This window comes from Vombatus ursinus, unplaced genomic scaffold (genome assembly GCF_900497805.2).
Source record: "Vombatus ursinus unplaced genomic scaffold, bare-nosed wombat genome assembly UNPS02014973.1, whole genome shotgun sequence".
Lineage (NCBI taxonomy): Eukaryota > Metazoa > Chordata > Mammalia > Diprotodontia > Vombatidae > Vombatus > Vombatus ursinus.
The window spans coordinates 11,177,335-11,194,389 of NW_020954751.1; the positions used below are offsets into that span (position 1 = coordinate 11,177,335).

The 17,055-nt window shown below is 38.3% G+C and overlaps 1 protein-coding gene across 1 annotated transcript in view; it reads right to left on the reverse strand.

Moving 5' to 3' along the window:
* Nucleotides 1-17,055, reverse strand: part of LOC114030675 (protein tilB homolog) — a 211,032-nt gene that overhangs the window by 161,841 nt on the left and 32,136 nt on the right. The window contains exons 7-9 of the mRNA XM_027845530.1: nucleotides 14,640-14,825; nucleotides 9,472-9,547; nucleotides 3,089-3,150 (exon numbers count right to left, since the gene is read on the reverse strand). Of these exons, the coding sequence (XP_027701331.1) occupies nucleotides 3,089-3,150; nucleotides 9,472-9,547; nucleotides 14,640-14,825 (324 nt within the window). The remainder of the gene's footprint in view (nucleotides 1-3,088; nucleotides 3,151-9,471; nucleotides 9,548-14,639; nucleotides 14,826-17,055) is intronic.

Sequence of the window (17,055 nt, forward strand, 5' to 3'; positions counted from 1 at the left end):
GCCCATCCCCATGCCTGAGTTTCTTGCTTAGTCTACATGTTACCACAATAAAGAAAGCAGGGTAATTGAATCATGGAGCAGGCAGGAAGCAGCAGCTGTTGCTAATGGCCCTAAATATGGCATCAGCATCTCTTTTTCCTCTGAGGTGTCCAGCATGTAGCTTATATGGAGAGATAGTGCAGGCATCTGTGCTGATGTAGCCCAGCCCTTATACTCTGACTCTGCAGATGAACATTTTGGAAGGAAAGAAAGCCAATTAAGACCTCTGCAGGTAAAATAGTCTAGCTGAAGACTGGTTACCTGAGCAGTTCTACAGTTAGCTTGAGAGGCTTCGGCTTTATTTCTGAGTTTGAGTTCCCCTGTTTTGTGTATCTCTGGGAAAGATTTTTTTGGTTGGGCTGTGCCTAAACCAGCTAGAGGTCTTAAGCACAGCAGATAACAGTGATGACCATGTATATGGCATCTACATCCTTAATAACAACTTCTGAGCCTTCTGCTCTTTCCTCTGGCATTCCTGAGTCTTTGTGTTGGAAGCAATGAGATTCTTCCGGTACAACGCCATTCCTGGTACTCCAGTATCTCTTAGACTGACATCTTGCCTTGCTCTCCTTTCTACCTCACTCTTCCAAGGAGTGGAACCCTGCCTTCTGAACACCAGTTTCCATGGCTAGGCCTTAAATTACCCATTGCCAGACTTCTCTAATGCAAACCACCTGGCTCTCTGGAACTCTGCCTATGCCCACTGCCAGATCATCTGATGCTATTTGCTAATGGGATTTTTCCTACTATTGAGCATTTCTGATTTCACCTGCTTGCCTGTCAGACTTCCTCCTATGGCTGACTACTGGGATTTTTCCTGAACTCTTACCCAATCTAATGGGTTTGTCTAATTTCAAAGTTAAAGTTAGTCACTGAGTGAGTTAATGAATGAACCAATAGAATCTGGCTCATCCCACCAATGCCTGAGCCCAGATTCTGACATCCAACTCTTGGCTCTTGGAGCAGACAAAGTCCTGTTGGATAAGTTCATTAAATAGCTATCAAAGCCAAGAGTCCTGTGATATTATGTTAATATACATACTCAACCCTGAATGAATCCCCAGGTTAATTTTCTTGTACAATATTAGTAGAAGTGTGCATCATGAACCCTAAAAAGATACTTTCTCACTGACCTCTCTTTTCAACTCCATTTTAAATGTTATCTTCCACCTATTAGAATGTAAGCTCCTTGAGGGCAGAAGCTATTTTTCTTTTTAATTATGCACTTAGCATAATACTTGATACACAGTAAGTGCTAAATAAATTCTTATTTCCTTCTTATCATCTCCTTGCCTTTGTACTGGCATATTCCCCATGTCTGACATATTTTCCTTCCTGATCTCTCCCTCTCAATTTCCTTGGCTCTCTTTAAGACTCATCCTCAGGTCCGCATTCTGCATGAGGCCTTCCTTAGTTCCCTTTGCTGTTGGTGCCTCCCATCTGAGATTTCCATCTATTAGATATGTAATGTATACATATATATATATCTTATAGATACCTAGTAATTTACACATCTCCTTAATGGAAAGGATTGCCATCTTTGCTTTTCTTTGTGTCCCCAGTGCTTAATTATTATATATTATGATAATATACTTTATTAATTATTATTACATAATATGCCTGGCACATAGTATAGACTTAGTAAATACTGATGACTGACTTGCCTATAATTAATATAACTATGAAGTGTTAGAGGCAAGGTTTGAACACAGGTCTTCCTGACTATTGTTGACTAAATTCAGTGATTTAAAAAAGTCACTGAATTTATTGAAATAAAGTTCAACATTTTATCCGTCTATTTTTTGATGCTCAGATTCATACTAGAGAATAAAATGCATTGCCTGGGATTACAGTCTGTTTGAAATTCTACGAACATATCCAGATATTTCTTCTTATATTGATACTTCAAGTATTCTCAAAGTTATGGTGTATGTCATCTACTGGAAAAAATGCTGGGCCAAGAGTCAGGAACATTTCAGCTGGAATCCTGCCTCAGACACTTACTATGTGACCTAGGACAAGTCACATAACCTCTCTATGCTTCAGTGTTCTCATTCATGAAATGAGGGAATTGGATTCAATGGCCTCTAAAGTCCTTTTCAGCTTGAGATAAAAAATCCTATGACTTTATGATTCCAGACTTTTGGAGTTGCTATTGCCAGAAATAAGTGAATCACCCTGTTGCCAACCGGATTTTGAGTCTCATTGAACTTAGGCTGGTCCTTGAAAAATAAATAGTCTATCATCAGGACCGTTCTCTAAAATTTTCCAGCTTGGTAGAGCCTGCCAGAGCTTTGTAGTCTACTGGCACAGCCTTCCAAAAACCATAAAGGTCAACAGCAGAGCAAGAAATGTTAAATGAGTCTAAATGCCAGAGAAAAACACCACTTGCAACTAGAATTATTTTACTACATTAAAGGAATAGCAATGTGTCTGTTGTTTAATCAGCCCTAAGGCCCAGACTTTGTAACTTGGAGTATTAATGAAATCACAGAACACACAAGACCACAAGTTTTTAAGCCACCAGCCAGGCAACTAGCATTTCTTACTATGTTGCAGGTACTCTGCTCAGTGTTAGGGATTCAAAGAAGATGCAGTAGCCATCTCTGCCCTCAAGTACCTAAACCAAACATTTTCAGTCAGATGCTGGTCCTTTCAGTCTTTCAGAAATGCCTTCTTGATGGGTTTTGATATAAAATTTAGAAAGCAGACTTACAGCCTTCTTAGATCGTAACAGTGGCAAATCTAGCTATTCAGGAGGGAACGTGAACCATGTCTCTTCATTGCTACTTATGACCCAGCCTCAACAAGTCTTAAATTTGCTCCCCAGCTATCAGATTTAGGTGAACTCAGTTTAAACTAAGGTAAAAAAATTCATGCACCACTTACCATGCTTGGTCACTAGTTTTGAAAGAGCTGGCAGAGTTGAGAAGAAGCGACTTGACAAGATCTTGGGTGAGAAAGAGAGATCATTTTAAAAGTTTCATTATGACCCAAATCTAATGATATCAGGAAGATCAGCACAGCTCTTAGGAACAGAAGTACTTACAAATTAGGATGAACATCAGTGAAAATGTCAAAAGGGCAGTGAATAATCCTCCCAGAGAGTATCTTTAAAAACAACAACAATAACAACAAAAATATTTCTCATATTTAGGAAGATAATGGGATGATTTCTGCTAGACACAAAACATTCCTTTAGCACCCTATGATAAACTTTCAAATAGATAATTTATCATGTAATGATTAACAAATCATTCATTTAAAGCTTATAAAACAGTTAAGGTTAAATTGTTCTAAATGTGTTAAGCTAGCCTGAATTCATAAGATAGGTGGTACAGTTAATAGAGTGACAGGCTTAAAGTTAGGTAGACCTGAGTTCTAACCTTGCCTCAGATATTTATGTCTATGTGATCCTGGGTAAGTCACTTAACCTCTCTCAGCCTCAGTTTCCTCTTCTGTAACATGTTATGGTTGGACTTTATTACCTCTAAGGTCCTTTCTATCTCTAAATTTCTGGTCCTATGAGAAGACTAAATTATAGAACGTATTAAGACCCAGCTAGGTAATGAAGTGGATAGAGTGCTAGACTATGATTCAGGAAGACTTGAGTTCAAATCCAGCCTCAGACATTCACTAGCTGTGTGACTCTGGGTCAGTTAATTAATCTCTGGTTGCCTCAGTTTCCTCATATGTAAGGTGGGTCATTGTGGAGATAAAATAAAATAATGTTTTTGAAGTACTTCGCAAACCTTAAAGCATTTTACAAATGCTAAATGATCATAATAACACAAAATGCATAAAAATACATATAGAAAGGAGCTAAAGAAATGCATTGTGGCTAAATAGTGGTCCCTGAAGGATGTGTTTAATGAAAAGATAAGAATCATGTAATTATTGATATATCTAACAGTTTTATCTAACTCGTGCTCAACAATTCTCATTTTCTTAATTTGGTTGGTACTTGATTCCCTTTGAAATCTTCTTTTTGTTATTAATTTATTTTGTATGTCACACATTCATTCAAAACTTGAGACCTTGTAGGTCAATATAATAAAAAAAGTTAAGATGTTTTAGTATGTTGACTGACAAACCATTATAGGGTCATAGGATTTAAAAAGAGACCCTTCAGATCATTTAGTCCACAGGTATCAAACATGTGGTCCACAATGCTCTCAAATATGGCCCAACATATGTTAAAATGACATTGGAAAATATTTAACAAAATAAATAAAAATACAATAAGACACAGATATATTATAAATATGTTATATTTTAAGACTAAGTTGACATACAGCCCATAAGGATCCTTATGTACAGTTTAGTGGCCTCTGTTTCTATTAGAGTTTGACACCACTGTTCTAGTTTCATGAAGTAGGTAACTGAAGAAAAGACAGATTAAATGGCTTGCCTAAATTCACTTAGGTAACAAGGAGCAGAGTCACTTGATCATAACCTGTACTGTTATCCCTGTTTTGCAGATATGAAAACTGTGACTTGGAATGCTTAAGTGACTTAACCAGTGTCACACAGCTAAATAAGTCTCTGAGGCAGGATTTGAACCAGAACCAGATTGTATCGATTCTCAATCCAGTCTCTTTACATGACAACACACTGCCTCTCAGAGGTAGACCCTTTTTTCTCAGAGGATATCCATAAAAGTGTTTGGGATATTAAATATTCATTCATTCATTCATTCATTCATTCATTTAACAGGTATTTACTGAGAAACTACCATTTGTAATATGGTGAGCACTAAGGAGGTACAAAGAAAGACATGGTCTCTGCCCACCTCTACTCCACCCAAAAGTGATATATTATTGCATATCTAAATGATTAATGCAGATAATAAATGAAATAGGAATTCAGTAAGTGAGATCAATGTGGTCTAGAATAGTCCATAAAGACTTAGCAGGAAAGAGATACTTGAGCTGTATCCTGAAGAATAGGTAGGATTTGGAAGGGGGGAAAAATGAATGAATGGCATTCTAAATAGAAACAACAGCATGGAAAAAAACAACTTAGAAATGAAAATGACTATATTTAGAGACCAGAGAAGACTGGCCTCACTAGATTATAGGGTTTTTGCTATTGTTGTTGTTGTTGTTTGTCCTTCATTCTGGAAGAGGACCATGACATTTGAGGGTGATGTCATGACTTACAAGTGAATTAGATTTAAGTGAGGCAGAGCCATACAAAGTCACCAGCCTCATTCTCTCCTCCTGAGCCATCTGGGTTCAGCAGCAAGATATAGATCAGGACCACTGGAGATGGCTTTTTAAAGCTAAGGTCTTTCCCAGATCTCAGCTTGTCCAAGGCAATACCCATTAATGCTAGGTAAGAAAGGAGGCAAAAAAAAAACTTCTTTTACCTAGTCAAAAGAAAAATCAATCTGGGAGAAGAAGACCCTATGGGTTTCTGGCCAAAACAGAAACAATTGTTATTTACATTCACTCTGGTCCATCCAAACCCAAACAATGACCAAGGTAGGCTTGGGCTGGGACCTACAGTTGGCCCATCTGTGAAAGTCAGAGTGATTTATGTATAAGACATGGTCCTTAAAAAAAGAAATCTAGGCTGTAAACCCCAAGATATCTTGTGAGATTTCAGCCATCAAAATTTATATTCCTTTGGTCAGAGCAGAGTTATGGAAGATAAGGTAAGCAGAAAAGGATGAGATCAGATTTTAAAAGGCCTTGAATACCAGACGGAAGAATTTTCACTTTATCCAATATGCGTTGGAGAGCTAAGGTGATGATTAGTACCTTCCTTATAGTTTGTGTTTTTTATTGGTAAATGACATTGAGGACCCACTATGAAGGAGTAACTTACCTGTGGTGCTGACTAATCCCCTACTTCCAAACTTCTAGGATAGAGGCAGGGAACCTGAAACCTTGAGGTCACATGTGTTCTAGGTCCTCGGATATGGCCTTTTCACTGAGTCCAAGTTTTACAGGAACAAATCCTTTTACTAAGGGGATTTGTTCTGTGAGGTTTGGATTCAGTCAAAGGACTGTACTTGAGGACCTAGAGGGCCACATGTGGCCTCAAGGCTGTAGGTTCACTACCCTTGTAGAACACTGTTTTTATAGAAGTGGTCAGAACCATAATTAGGAGGTGTTAACTTAAATCCTATGAGCTGAGTCAGCCACTGACTCATTTGCAGGTCAACTGTCAAAATCCCCTATCAAGCCCTGATAACTTCCATTCCCCAGTGGCACATCCACCAGAGTCCCACAAACAGACATACAGAGCTGGACAATGCAGAGCAATGGCACATAGTACCAGTAGTAGATAAGGACCTGAAGAAGCTGCCATGGCAGAATATGCCCAGCTTTCAGGTATAGCCTGTATCACTGGGCTGCCTTCATTCTTCTTCTTGCTCACCCACTCAGTTCAAAGAAAGTCTTAGCTTTCTTCATGCTGAACTGGGGGAGGGAGTAGAGTCAAGAGGTAAGATTATATTGTGAACCTACAAAACAACCTGAAAAACATAGAAGAATTATTCTCAACCTTCTTTAGTAAGGGTGGGGTTAGTTCGTGAAGTGCTAGCTAGGTGAACCTGGATGAATGAATGAATGAACAAATGAAAAAAAAAGTATTCAGCATTTGTTATGAACCAAGCACAGTGCTAAGAGCTCCAAATAATATATATATGTGTGTATATATATATATACACACATATATATATGCATATATATGTATATATATATGTATGTATAGTTAGTCCTCATCCTTAAAGCACTTGTATTCCAACAGGAAAAATAATATACAAAAGTAGGGGCAGTTGGGCCTGGAGAAAGTTATAGTTATGGATAGTGCAGAATTGGAGATTAGATTGACACACCTCATTTGTGAACAATGTAAGAGCTGATTTAATCATGGTTCATTGTTCCAAAACTGTGGAGAAGAGGAAGGGAGGATAGGATAAGAGCACAGGGGCAAGGTGTTTGTCAAGTAGGAGATAGTCAGGGAGCAGGGAAGGAAGTGAGGCATGGTGGCTGGGACTTTCCTGAAACAATGGTCTATGAGGGGCAGTCAGCAATCAGCATATCAGGGCAGAAGTTTCTTCATAGCAAAGCAGTCGGGTAAGGCAGAAATAGGCAGAGTAAGGAATGAACAAAGCATGACCTACATATTCATATAGGAGTTGGAATTGGTGCCTTCTTTCTCTGATGGAAAGGTAATTTTGAGGCTGAAATTTTATGTACATTTAGTTGCACAGCTCTGGCTGAGTATGGGAAGCTGGAAGGGTTGCTATCATCCTACGAACATCATTTGTGGCTGCTCCCTACACCTAGGGAATCTATGATGTGACAGACTAAAAAAATGATCACCATAGTACCTACTATTGGGTTGGAGGTAGGGTGGCACTGGGATATCCTTCTTCCTTTATAATATCCAGATACAATAGGTACTTCAATTCTAGAACCTCACTGGAAATGTACCAGTAGACTAAGGCTTGTCTGTCTCCAAACAGTGAACCTGGGAAGGGCACCACAGACAGAAGACAGAGGAGATGGCCCTTTTGGATTTCCTATATCCAATAATATTTGTAAAGCATTTAGTTCAGTGCCTGGCACATAGCAGATACCAAATAAATGCTTAGCTCCTTCCCTTCCCAAGAGAGACTTTCTTGAATTGGTTATGTTTTGCACCTCTTTCATAGAGTGCTAAGTGGAAAGGAAGTAGCTAGGGGAGAAAGATAATGTGGGTTTTTTGGTATCCCTTCTCTGGACAAATGGTGTCTTGTGATAGTGCTTAATATTATCCTTGTGTGGTAAGGTGTTAATGTTCTAATAAGGGTCAAGCACAATGAGAAGGCTTTTAAGAAGCAGCTTTAGCTTTAATTTGGTTATGGCTTTTCCAAGATTCCATCTCATCACCCAGAATGTTTTGAGAGCCTAGATGGACTCTAGCCAAGGTGGACTTTACCCTAAGGTTGAATATTTAAATGGTTTTGTCACTATATCACGTAAATTTTTCCTGGCTTCCCTCAAATTTCAGTGAAAATTCTACCTTCTAAGGAAGTCTTTCCTGATCCCCCTTAATTCTAGTCCCTTCTCTCTGTTGAATACCTCCAATTTATCTTGTATATATCCTGTCCATGTTGTTGTTGTTGAGTTATTTCAGTCATATCCAACTCTTCATGACCCTATTTGGAATTTTCTTGATAAAGATACTAAAGTGGCTCGCCATTTCCTTCTCTAGCTCATTTTACAGGTGAGAAAACTGAAGCAAACAGGGTTAAGGGATTTGTCCAGAGTCACATAACTGGTAAGTATCTGAGGCCGGATTTGAACTCAGATCTTCCTGAGTCCAGGCCTGGTGCTCTAACCACTGTACAACCTAGTTGCCATTTTGTCTGTACATATTTACATGTCTCCCTCATTTAGACTGTGAGCTCCTTGAGAGTAGAGACTTTTTTTTGCATTTCTTTGTGTCCCCAGTGCTTAGCACTGTGTCCAGTACATAGTGGGCATTTAATACATGTTTAGTGACTGACTGATTGAACCTAATTTATAAAATTAAATCATTCTTTAGAAAAAGAAGGATCTTGCCTACACAGAAGACAATATACCAATCCTTTCTCAAGTTAGGATATATAGAATGCACAATACCAAGAATCATGCTTTCTAAATGTGCACCAAGATTTATAGTTCTGAAATAACCCTCAGTACCCTGAAAGAGAACATAGGCAACCAGCAACATTTTCTCTAGTTTTAGTTGTTTATAGGCATTACCTCCAAGGTGCTGATAGACTCACTGCTCCTTCTCCATAGACCTCAATATCAACAGCTAGATTACAGGGGTGGTTTTGTTCCTTTCAGGTGCATCAGCCACAAAACACTTGGTCTGACTTCTAAACTGAGTTAGCTGCACTATGTCTCTGGCAGCCATATTAGAACCATGGGCAGCACCTCAGCAATTTCTCCTGGCTGTCTTTGAGGTTCGTGGATCGGAGAAGTTAAATGATAATAGCCACTGGGAGCTTACTATAATTACGAACTTGCCAAGACAGCAGCTAAGATCTCCAGGTGTACTAAGATACAGATATCAAGCCTGTAAACAAATTATCCTCAGCTTGTAGATCTAAAACTCCTTCAGCTGAATTCCAAAACATCCTCACAACCTGGGAGCAGCTTTACCAAGCCCAATAAGCTCTGTTCCTTGCTGATTACACTAAGCCCAGGGATTAACCAAACTAGAAGAAGAGGTTCCTTCAGAGCAATGATTCTGGGAATGTCAAGTACTAGTAAGTTTCTGATCCATTTTTCTAAGGAACTCTGTCCTTGCAATGTCTGATTTGTCAATAAGTTGAGACTGGGAATGGACAAGAACAGATGACGAAAGTCACGCCTCAAGATCCATTATTTAAATATCACAGATTAATCACTCATCAAATACCAACAAAATTAAAATAGCAATTACCTTGTACATGCTGAAATGATTAAGCATGTTGTGAACATGATTACTGGAAAAAGGACCTCTTGAAATGTATTGGACTCTAAAAGGAAAAGAGAAAAAAATAATTGAGAAGCATTGCTTGTTATTAAATAGTCTTGAAATTATTAAAATAAATTATAAATGATTACATAATGGTAATTTAATAATGGTTAATAATGATAAATGTTTATTATTAAATGCATTGACGTTCCTTCTCCCAGTCTTATGTCTCCTTTGGAAATATTATTTGCAAATATCTCATCTATACCCTGAAAACATTCTGTGCTTTTGTCCTTTCTGTGTCTTTGTTCACACTCTTCCCTATGCATGGAATGCAATCTCACTTCCCCTTTTCCTACTGAAGTCATACTTAGAATTTTAATCCCAAATTAAATGCTATTTCCTCCCTCAGGCTTACCCTGATATGCCTGGTTAGTAATTATCTTCCCCCTCAAACCTCCTCACGTAGCACTTTTTTCTATATCTCTCTAATGCAATCATCATGAAACAGTACTTCAGAGAAGTACAGAATTTTAGATTTGGAAGGGACCTTTGGGTCCATCTTGCCCAATCCATACAAAGAAAGAACCCCCACTATAGCATACCTGACAAGTGTTCAACCAGTCTTTGCTTGAAGACTTTCAATGAGGGGGAACTCCATTCATCCTCACCTCTGTATTTGTGCTTTATCTCACTACTAGACAGTGAAATGTATGAGGGAAGGAATTGTGTCCTATCTAAATGCAGATAGATTCCATACCACCTAGGACAGTGATGGGCACACAGTATACTGTTAATGTCTGTGGGTGAATTGGAATTTGTTGAATTAAGACACATAAATCTATTAACTTTTGGATACAATCCTTTACTTTGAGAGCTCTCTACTATAAATTAGTCCTCTATAGCATGGCAAAATGAATGATTTTCCTTGAAGAGTTTATAGCTTTTTTTTTAATATAGTTTCTATCTTGAACTTCACGGAATGTCAATAAATCGGCTTTATGCTACACAACATATTTTATCCAAGTAAGTCCAAAGAACTTTAAAAGTATTAGCTTAATTGCCTTCAACATCCCTAGTGATCAGAGTTCTGTGCAAAGAAACATTTGAAATAGTTATGGATTACATAAAAATAAAAGTAATTGGGAGAGGTCTAAAAATCCCCAAATGGTACTTGTTGTTCAGTCATTTCAGATATGTTCTACCCTTCATGGTCCCATTTAAGGTTTTCTTGGCAAAGATACTGGAATGGTTTGCCATTTCCTTCTCCATTGGTTGCAGTGGATCCATTTTGTTAGGTAATCAGAGGTTAAGTGATTTGCCTAGCATCACAAAGCTAAAAAGTATCTGAGGCTAAATTTGAACTCAGGTCTTCCTGACTCTAGGCCCAGTGCTCTATCCACCGAGCCATAGGCTGCCCCATCAGCTCCCCAGGTACAATGCTCCCCAAATGCTTTTGTGTGGTTATAGCCCTGGGAAAGGCAGAATTTATGAGGCAAGATGGCATGGGATCTTACATTGGCTGCCTTTTTAAAGCTGATTCTTTTCATGAGTAGCGGTGGACATCAAGGTACAAGAAGGAAGACTTTCATAAGAACATCTATAATAATGGGCAGTGAGGTGGTGCAATGAATAGAGCACTGGGTTTGGAATCAGGAAGACTCATCTTCAAATGTTCAAATCCAGCCTAAGACACTTACAAGCTGTGTGTAACCATCACTTAACCCTGTTTGCCTCAGTTCCTCATCTAGAAAATGAGCTGGAGAAGAAAATGGAAAACCACTTCACAAGAACTCTAAATGAGGTCACAGAGAGTTGGACACAACTGAAAAATGACAACAACATCTATAATAATATTATACAAAGACTGGAATTCAACTTAGATGCATATCATCTTCATTTTGTAGATGAGGAAAATAGGCCCAAATAGGGGAAGTCATTTGTCTGAGGTGACAGGTGTAAGAGGAGGTATAGCAGAATCAGTCAGGAAAGTGTCAGTGCAAAACATTTTTCTTTGAATGGCATCTTTCAGGACCAAGGAGATTGTAACTTCATCTGCTGTGAGTCTCTAAGGAAATAAGCATCTCTTAAGGGGACTGCAAACTATGATAACATCAGATTTTCATTGCTCAACCACAAAATTGTCCTCAGTGATCAAGCACCAATTTGCAGCTATGTGGGGAAGTGATTATAGCAGATTTAGGCATGAGAGCACTTTTGATAAGACAATCTCACACACACACACACACACACACACACACACACACACACACACTGATGACCAAATGTAAATCAAGATGGATCTGATGAGAGGGAAGGAGAGAAATGAAACCACAAAAGGTCCTCAACTTACAAATAGATAGTGTTTTAAAAAAATTATATCCATCATTTGGAACTTGAATACATTTCCCCATAAAACAAAATGAGGAGTGGTAGTTAGGTTCCCGGGTGAGCTCAGAAAGCCTACTTAACACATAAGGGGCTAAATTCCGGTGGCTTCCTCTTGTTTCTAGGATTAAATACTAACCCCTCTGTTTAAAACCCTTCATAGACAATCTCCAACCTATCTCTCCAGCTGTCTTATATCTTATTCCTCTTCACACACTATATGGTCCAGACAGATTAATCTTCTAATTGTTCATCACATGTAACGTTCTATCTCCCATCTCCATGCCTTTTCACAGGCTAGGCCCATGCCTAGAAGAGATATGCTCTGAACCTCCATCTCTTAGAATTTGTAGTTTCCTGCAAATCACAACTCAAATGCCAAGGGCCATTTTTTTCCATGAAGCTTTTCCTAATACTCCTGGCTTCAGATTCTTCCTTCCTGAAAATTATCTTGCATTAATCTTTATGTACTCATATACAATATATTGTCTTCCCCAATAAAATGTTAGCTCCTTGAGGGCAGGCTTTAGAATATTTTGTCTATCTATTCCCAACTCCTAGCACATAGCAGGTGCTTGATGAACTTTATTGATTTGATTGATTGAGAGAGGAAATTTTGAGTGATAATACGACTTTCTAGAGTTCCAAAAATTATACCATCTAGGCAGCCACCCAGGCTACCTATGTGTAAGACCAGCCCTTACAACAAACCTATTTTCTACTATCTGGGTACAAGTTGTTGTTATTTCCAGATGGGTAGCTTTTAGGAAGACAGAATAGTGCAGGAGAAATAGCGCTGACCTCAGAGTCAAGAGAGTTGAGCTCAGTTCCCAACTCTACTGATCACTCCTTATATGACCTCAGGTCATATGTAATTACCTTCTCTGAGCCTTACTTTACTCCTCCATAAAAATGAAGGGGTTGAAGAAAAGGTAATGTTATAAAAAAAATCGGGTAGGGGAATGAAAGAAGGTACCTTTCAGATCTATGGTTGAAGGGTAAAATCATCACTAAATGAGAGAGACAATGACAAAAAAAGATAGTTTTGACAATTTTGATGTAAAATTAATTTTTTTCAAAAGAAAATCCTAACAGGTAAGTGTCATGAGTGGGTAAGAAAAGTTATAAATAGTTTTCTAAAGAAAAATTATAAACTATAGAATGTCATCTGAAAAAAGTGTTCCAAATCACAAACTGTAAGAGATGTATAAATAAAAACAGTTCTGAGATTTAACTTCATAACCATCAAATTGGTTAAAAATATAAAAACAGAAATAATCAATGTGATGAGGAATTGTGATAAAACATATATAATACAAATGTTAAGTGGTCCAAACACTTTGGAATTACATAAGACTTCATTAAATTGTTCATAATCTTTGAACTAATGACCCTAGTAGCATTTTTTTTTGTGGTAGGAAAGACTTTTAGGGAAAAGACTATTTTTTCCCCTAATTCATAGTAGGAAAGCAAAGGGGAGAAAGTGGATAATGACACAATATTACACAACAATATTACTCTAGGCGTTTAAATAAAAACGCCTAGAGCTTAATTGTAATGACCAATCTTGGCCATAGGAAAAAAAAATAATGAAACACATTTACCTTCTTTGGGTTACAGAAGAAGGGAAGAGGGGAGGCTGAGAGTGCAGAACATCATATTTGTCAGTTATATTTGCCTGTTTTTTGGTTTGGTTTTGTTGTTATAAGGAAGGCCTTAAAGTTGTGTTGTGTTGTGTTGTGTTGTGTTGTGTTGTGGGGGTACACTGGAGGTAGCATGGAATAGGGATAAAGCCATAGGAGTCAGAAGTCCTGGTTTTAAGTTCCAGGTCTGCTTTTTACTACCTGTGTGACCTTGGGTTAATTACTTTCCCACTCTGGTTTTCAGTTTCCTCAGATGTAAAATATAGGGGTTTGAATATATAACCTCCAATGTCCCTTCCAGCTTTAAATCTATGATCCTATGATAAATAAATTACTATACTGAAGAGGGGAGAGGCAATTATGTATGCATGTACATAGATGTTTATGCATCCATGTGAACATATATGTTTACACATGTGCGTAAAACATGCATGTTTACATATTTATGTAGACACATGTATGACTAAGAGCTTAGATGAAATGGCATCTCACATCCCTTCTAGATCTAATAATGTGTAGGACAGAGGATAGGGAATGGATCTGTAATTTCATTAATATAGAGCAGTCTCAGCTAAGTAGATTCCTCCTACCAATGCAGGGAGTGCCTTCTCTACACTTCTTAGTCATACATAATTGCCTAGAGCAATGAGAGATTGACTGACTGACTTGCCCAGGGCCACAACCGGTATGTATCAGAGATCAGGTCTTCCTGATCCAAAGGCCAGCACTGTACCATGCCACACTTCCCCTCTCTGGTGATGTACATGTCAGGGATATTAGGAGGAAGAATTCCTAGGGGGTAATAGCTAATAGCTAACATTCACAGAGCACTTACTATGTACCAGACACTTCACAATTATTTCATTTGATCCTTACAACAGCCCTGAGAGGTATGTGCTTTTATTATTCCCATTTAGAAATGAAGAAACTGAAGCAAACAGAGGTTAAGTGACTTGCCCAAGGGTCACATAGCTAGTATGTGTCTGAAGGTAAATTTGAATTCAGATCTTCCTGACTCCAGGTTGGGCCCTCTATCCACTGCACCACCTAGTTTTCCCTAAAGAGGTAGACTAAGACAAACTAAAATGAGACACTTTGGATAAATGAAACCTTTTGACTCACTTGAATGATGTAAAATTCCCTCCTGGAAATGTTCAGGAATAATCAGTTGGGACTGAGAAGGCACAACACCCAGATTCTCTTTAGAATGCTGAAGGACTACATTGATGGATGATGAGATTTCAGCAGATTCTGGAGTTTGTTTTTCTGACAACCATGGTTGAGATGCAGAAGAAAATTCAGAATGACCTGTTGGAAAAACAAAGCCTGTGGTTGTATGTGCATGCCCACAAGTGTACGCACACATAATAAAGTGTCATATAGCACTCTGAGGAATGGAACTATAGTGAAATCAAGCCAACAAGAAAAGGTGTTGAAATTCCCAAAGACCTGGTATTCACTGCTATGGCAGTGAACATAACCACTCAGAGAGGGTATCCAGGCCTCATGTCCAACTCTAGTAAGAAAGGATCTTTGTTAATCACACTAAACATTTCCACCCCCAACATCTTTATCCAGAAGGGAGGTTAAAATGAATACCCAGGAAAGTCTCAAAGGAAAAAAAAAAGAAATGACAAAAGGGCAGAGTAAGAGGTGAAAGAAAGGGAAGGGACAGTCACACTGTTGCCTTGGTGATGTAGCGAGTTAATGGAAAGACTAAATGTATACAAAGCTGAGGGCTTAGAGCACCAGCTCACAGAATTGCTCATAGAGTTGTCTCCTCTCTTTGCTCCACTCTGAGTCACTGTCCAACCATCAGCAGGGCAGGAGGGGATTATTGTCCACATACATGAAGGTTGGAGAAAATTTGTCCCAGTCACCATATCCATTCACATACTCAAGTCTCCCTGAACCTAAAAAGAGCCTTCCTATAACTCTTATAATCCATCCAATTACCATTTTTCCCTTAAAAGGTGACTGCCTAATGACCAAATCAAATACTCTTTTTTCAGTCATCATCTTTGACCTCTCTGAAAGTTTTGAAATGATTGGCCATTCCATCCTGTTGAATACTCTCTCCTCCTATGGCTTCAAAAACATTACACTCCTTTGATTTTCCTCATACGATTCTAATTGTTCCTTCTCTCTCTCCTTTTCTTTCTCTTTATCCTATCTAATGGTACTGTTTCCAAAAAACAACAACAAAAAACTACTATTGTTATTGCTATTTTGTAGGACCATGGGATCACAGCTGGAAAAGAACTTAGAGGTCAATGAGTCCAACATTCTCATTTTACAGATGTAGAAACCACAACCCAGGAAGGAAAATCATTTGCCCAAGGTCATAGAACTAGTTTCAGAGCTGGATTCAAACCCAGTTTCTCTGACCCCTGATCTAGTGTTCTTTCCCTCATGCAAATGTTGGTGCCAGTTTTATAAAGACTAAATTTCTCAACTACATAAATTCTTCATTTGGTGCGCTAGAAAAAGTAGTCTTACTTAATTTCGAGATAGAATGAAAAGTATTTTCCAAGTACCATAGTGGTATTATTGTAACTGGCTAACTGATTTGCATATTTGTATGTTCTAAAGCATTTCTTAGAATCTCAGAGTTGGAAAGGATCTCAGAGATCACCTCATCCAAGGATACATCTTATCTGTAACATCACAGATAAGTGACTATCCAGCTTCCTACTGAAGATAACTAATAATAGAATTTACTTCCTGGATGACCACTTTTCACGTATGTAATTATGGTGAGGATCTCTTCCATGTATGGAGAGCATTAGATGGCTGCTAAGGCCCCTTTCAAGTCTCAAATTATATGATTCTGTGATCCTTCTTAGGCAGTGCCTCCCATTTTTAAGAAAGCTCCATGTCGGGGAATTTGTCTTTATATTAAGCTAAAATCTTCCTTCTTGTAATTTCCATCTATAGACACCCATTGTGGCCAAGCAGAAAAACTCTAATTAGGCAACTGAGTGGCATAGAGGATAGAGTCCTGGGCTGAGTCAGGAAGACTTGAGTTCATATCCAACCACAGTGGGTGTCAAATGAGATACTGTTACTAAAGCACTTAATACAGTGTCAGACACTCAGTGGGTGCTATATTCCCTTCTCCTTTTTTTCTCTCTTGGAAATGTTTTTCACTCACTAAATTGATACAATATGATTAGTGGGTATCTCACACCAGGTGGTATCACATACCTTATTCCCTTTTTATCACTGAAAAATAAGATTCATCATTATTTATATTTATTCCAAGATAGTCAACAGAATATAACAGGACCAATTTTCCCCATTGTGGACTGGAGCACTCCTGTCCAGACTAGATATACAATCAAAGAAAAGGGTATTCATGCCCTGCCCCCTAGCCCCACCCCACTATGGAGCTGCCATATGCCACCTTATAAAGTAGCTTTGAGAGACCTCTCTGGTGGTTGCCAAGAAGACAGCAGATATCAGAGAACTATCAATTCTCCAGTTCTGTGCATTACATTTCAAAAAATTTTGCCTAAAATCACATTAGTTTTTTTTT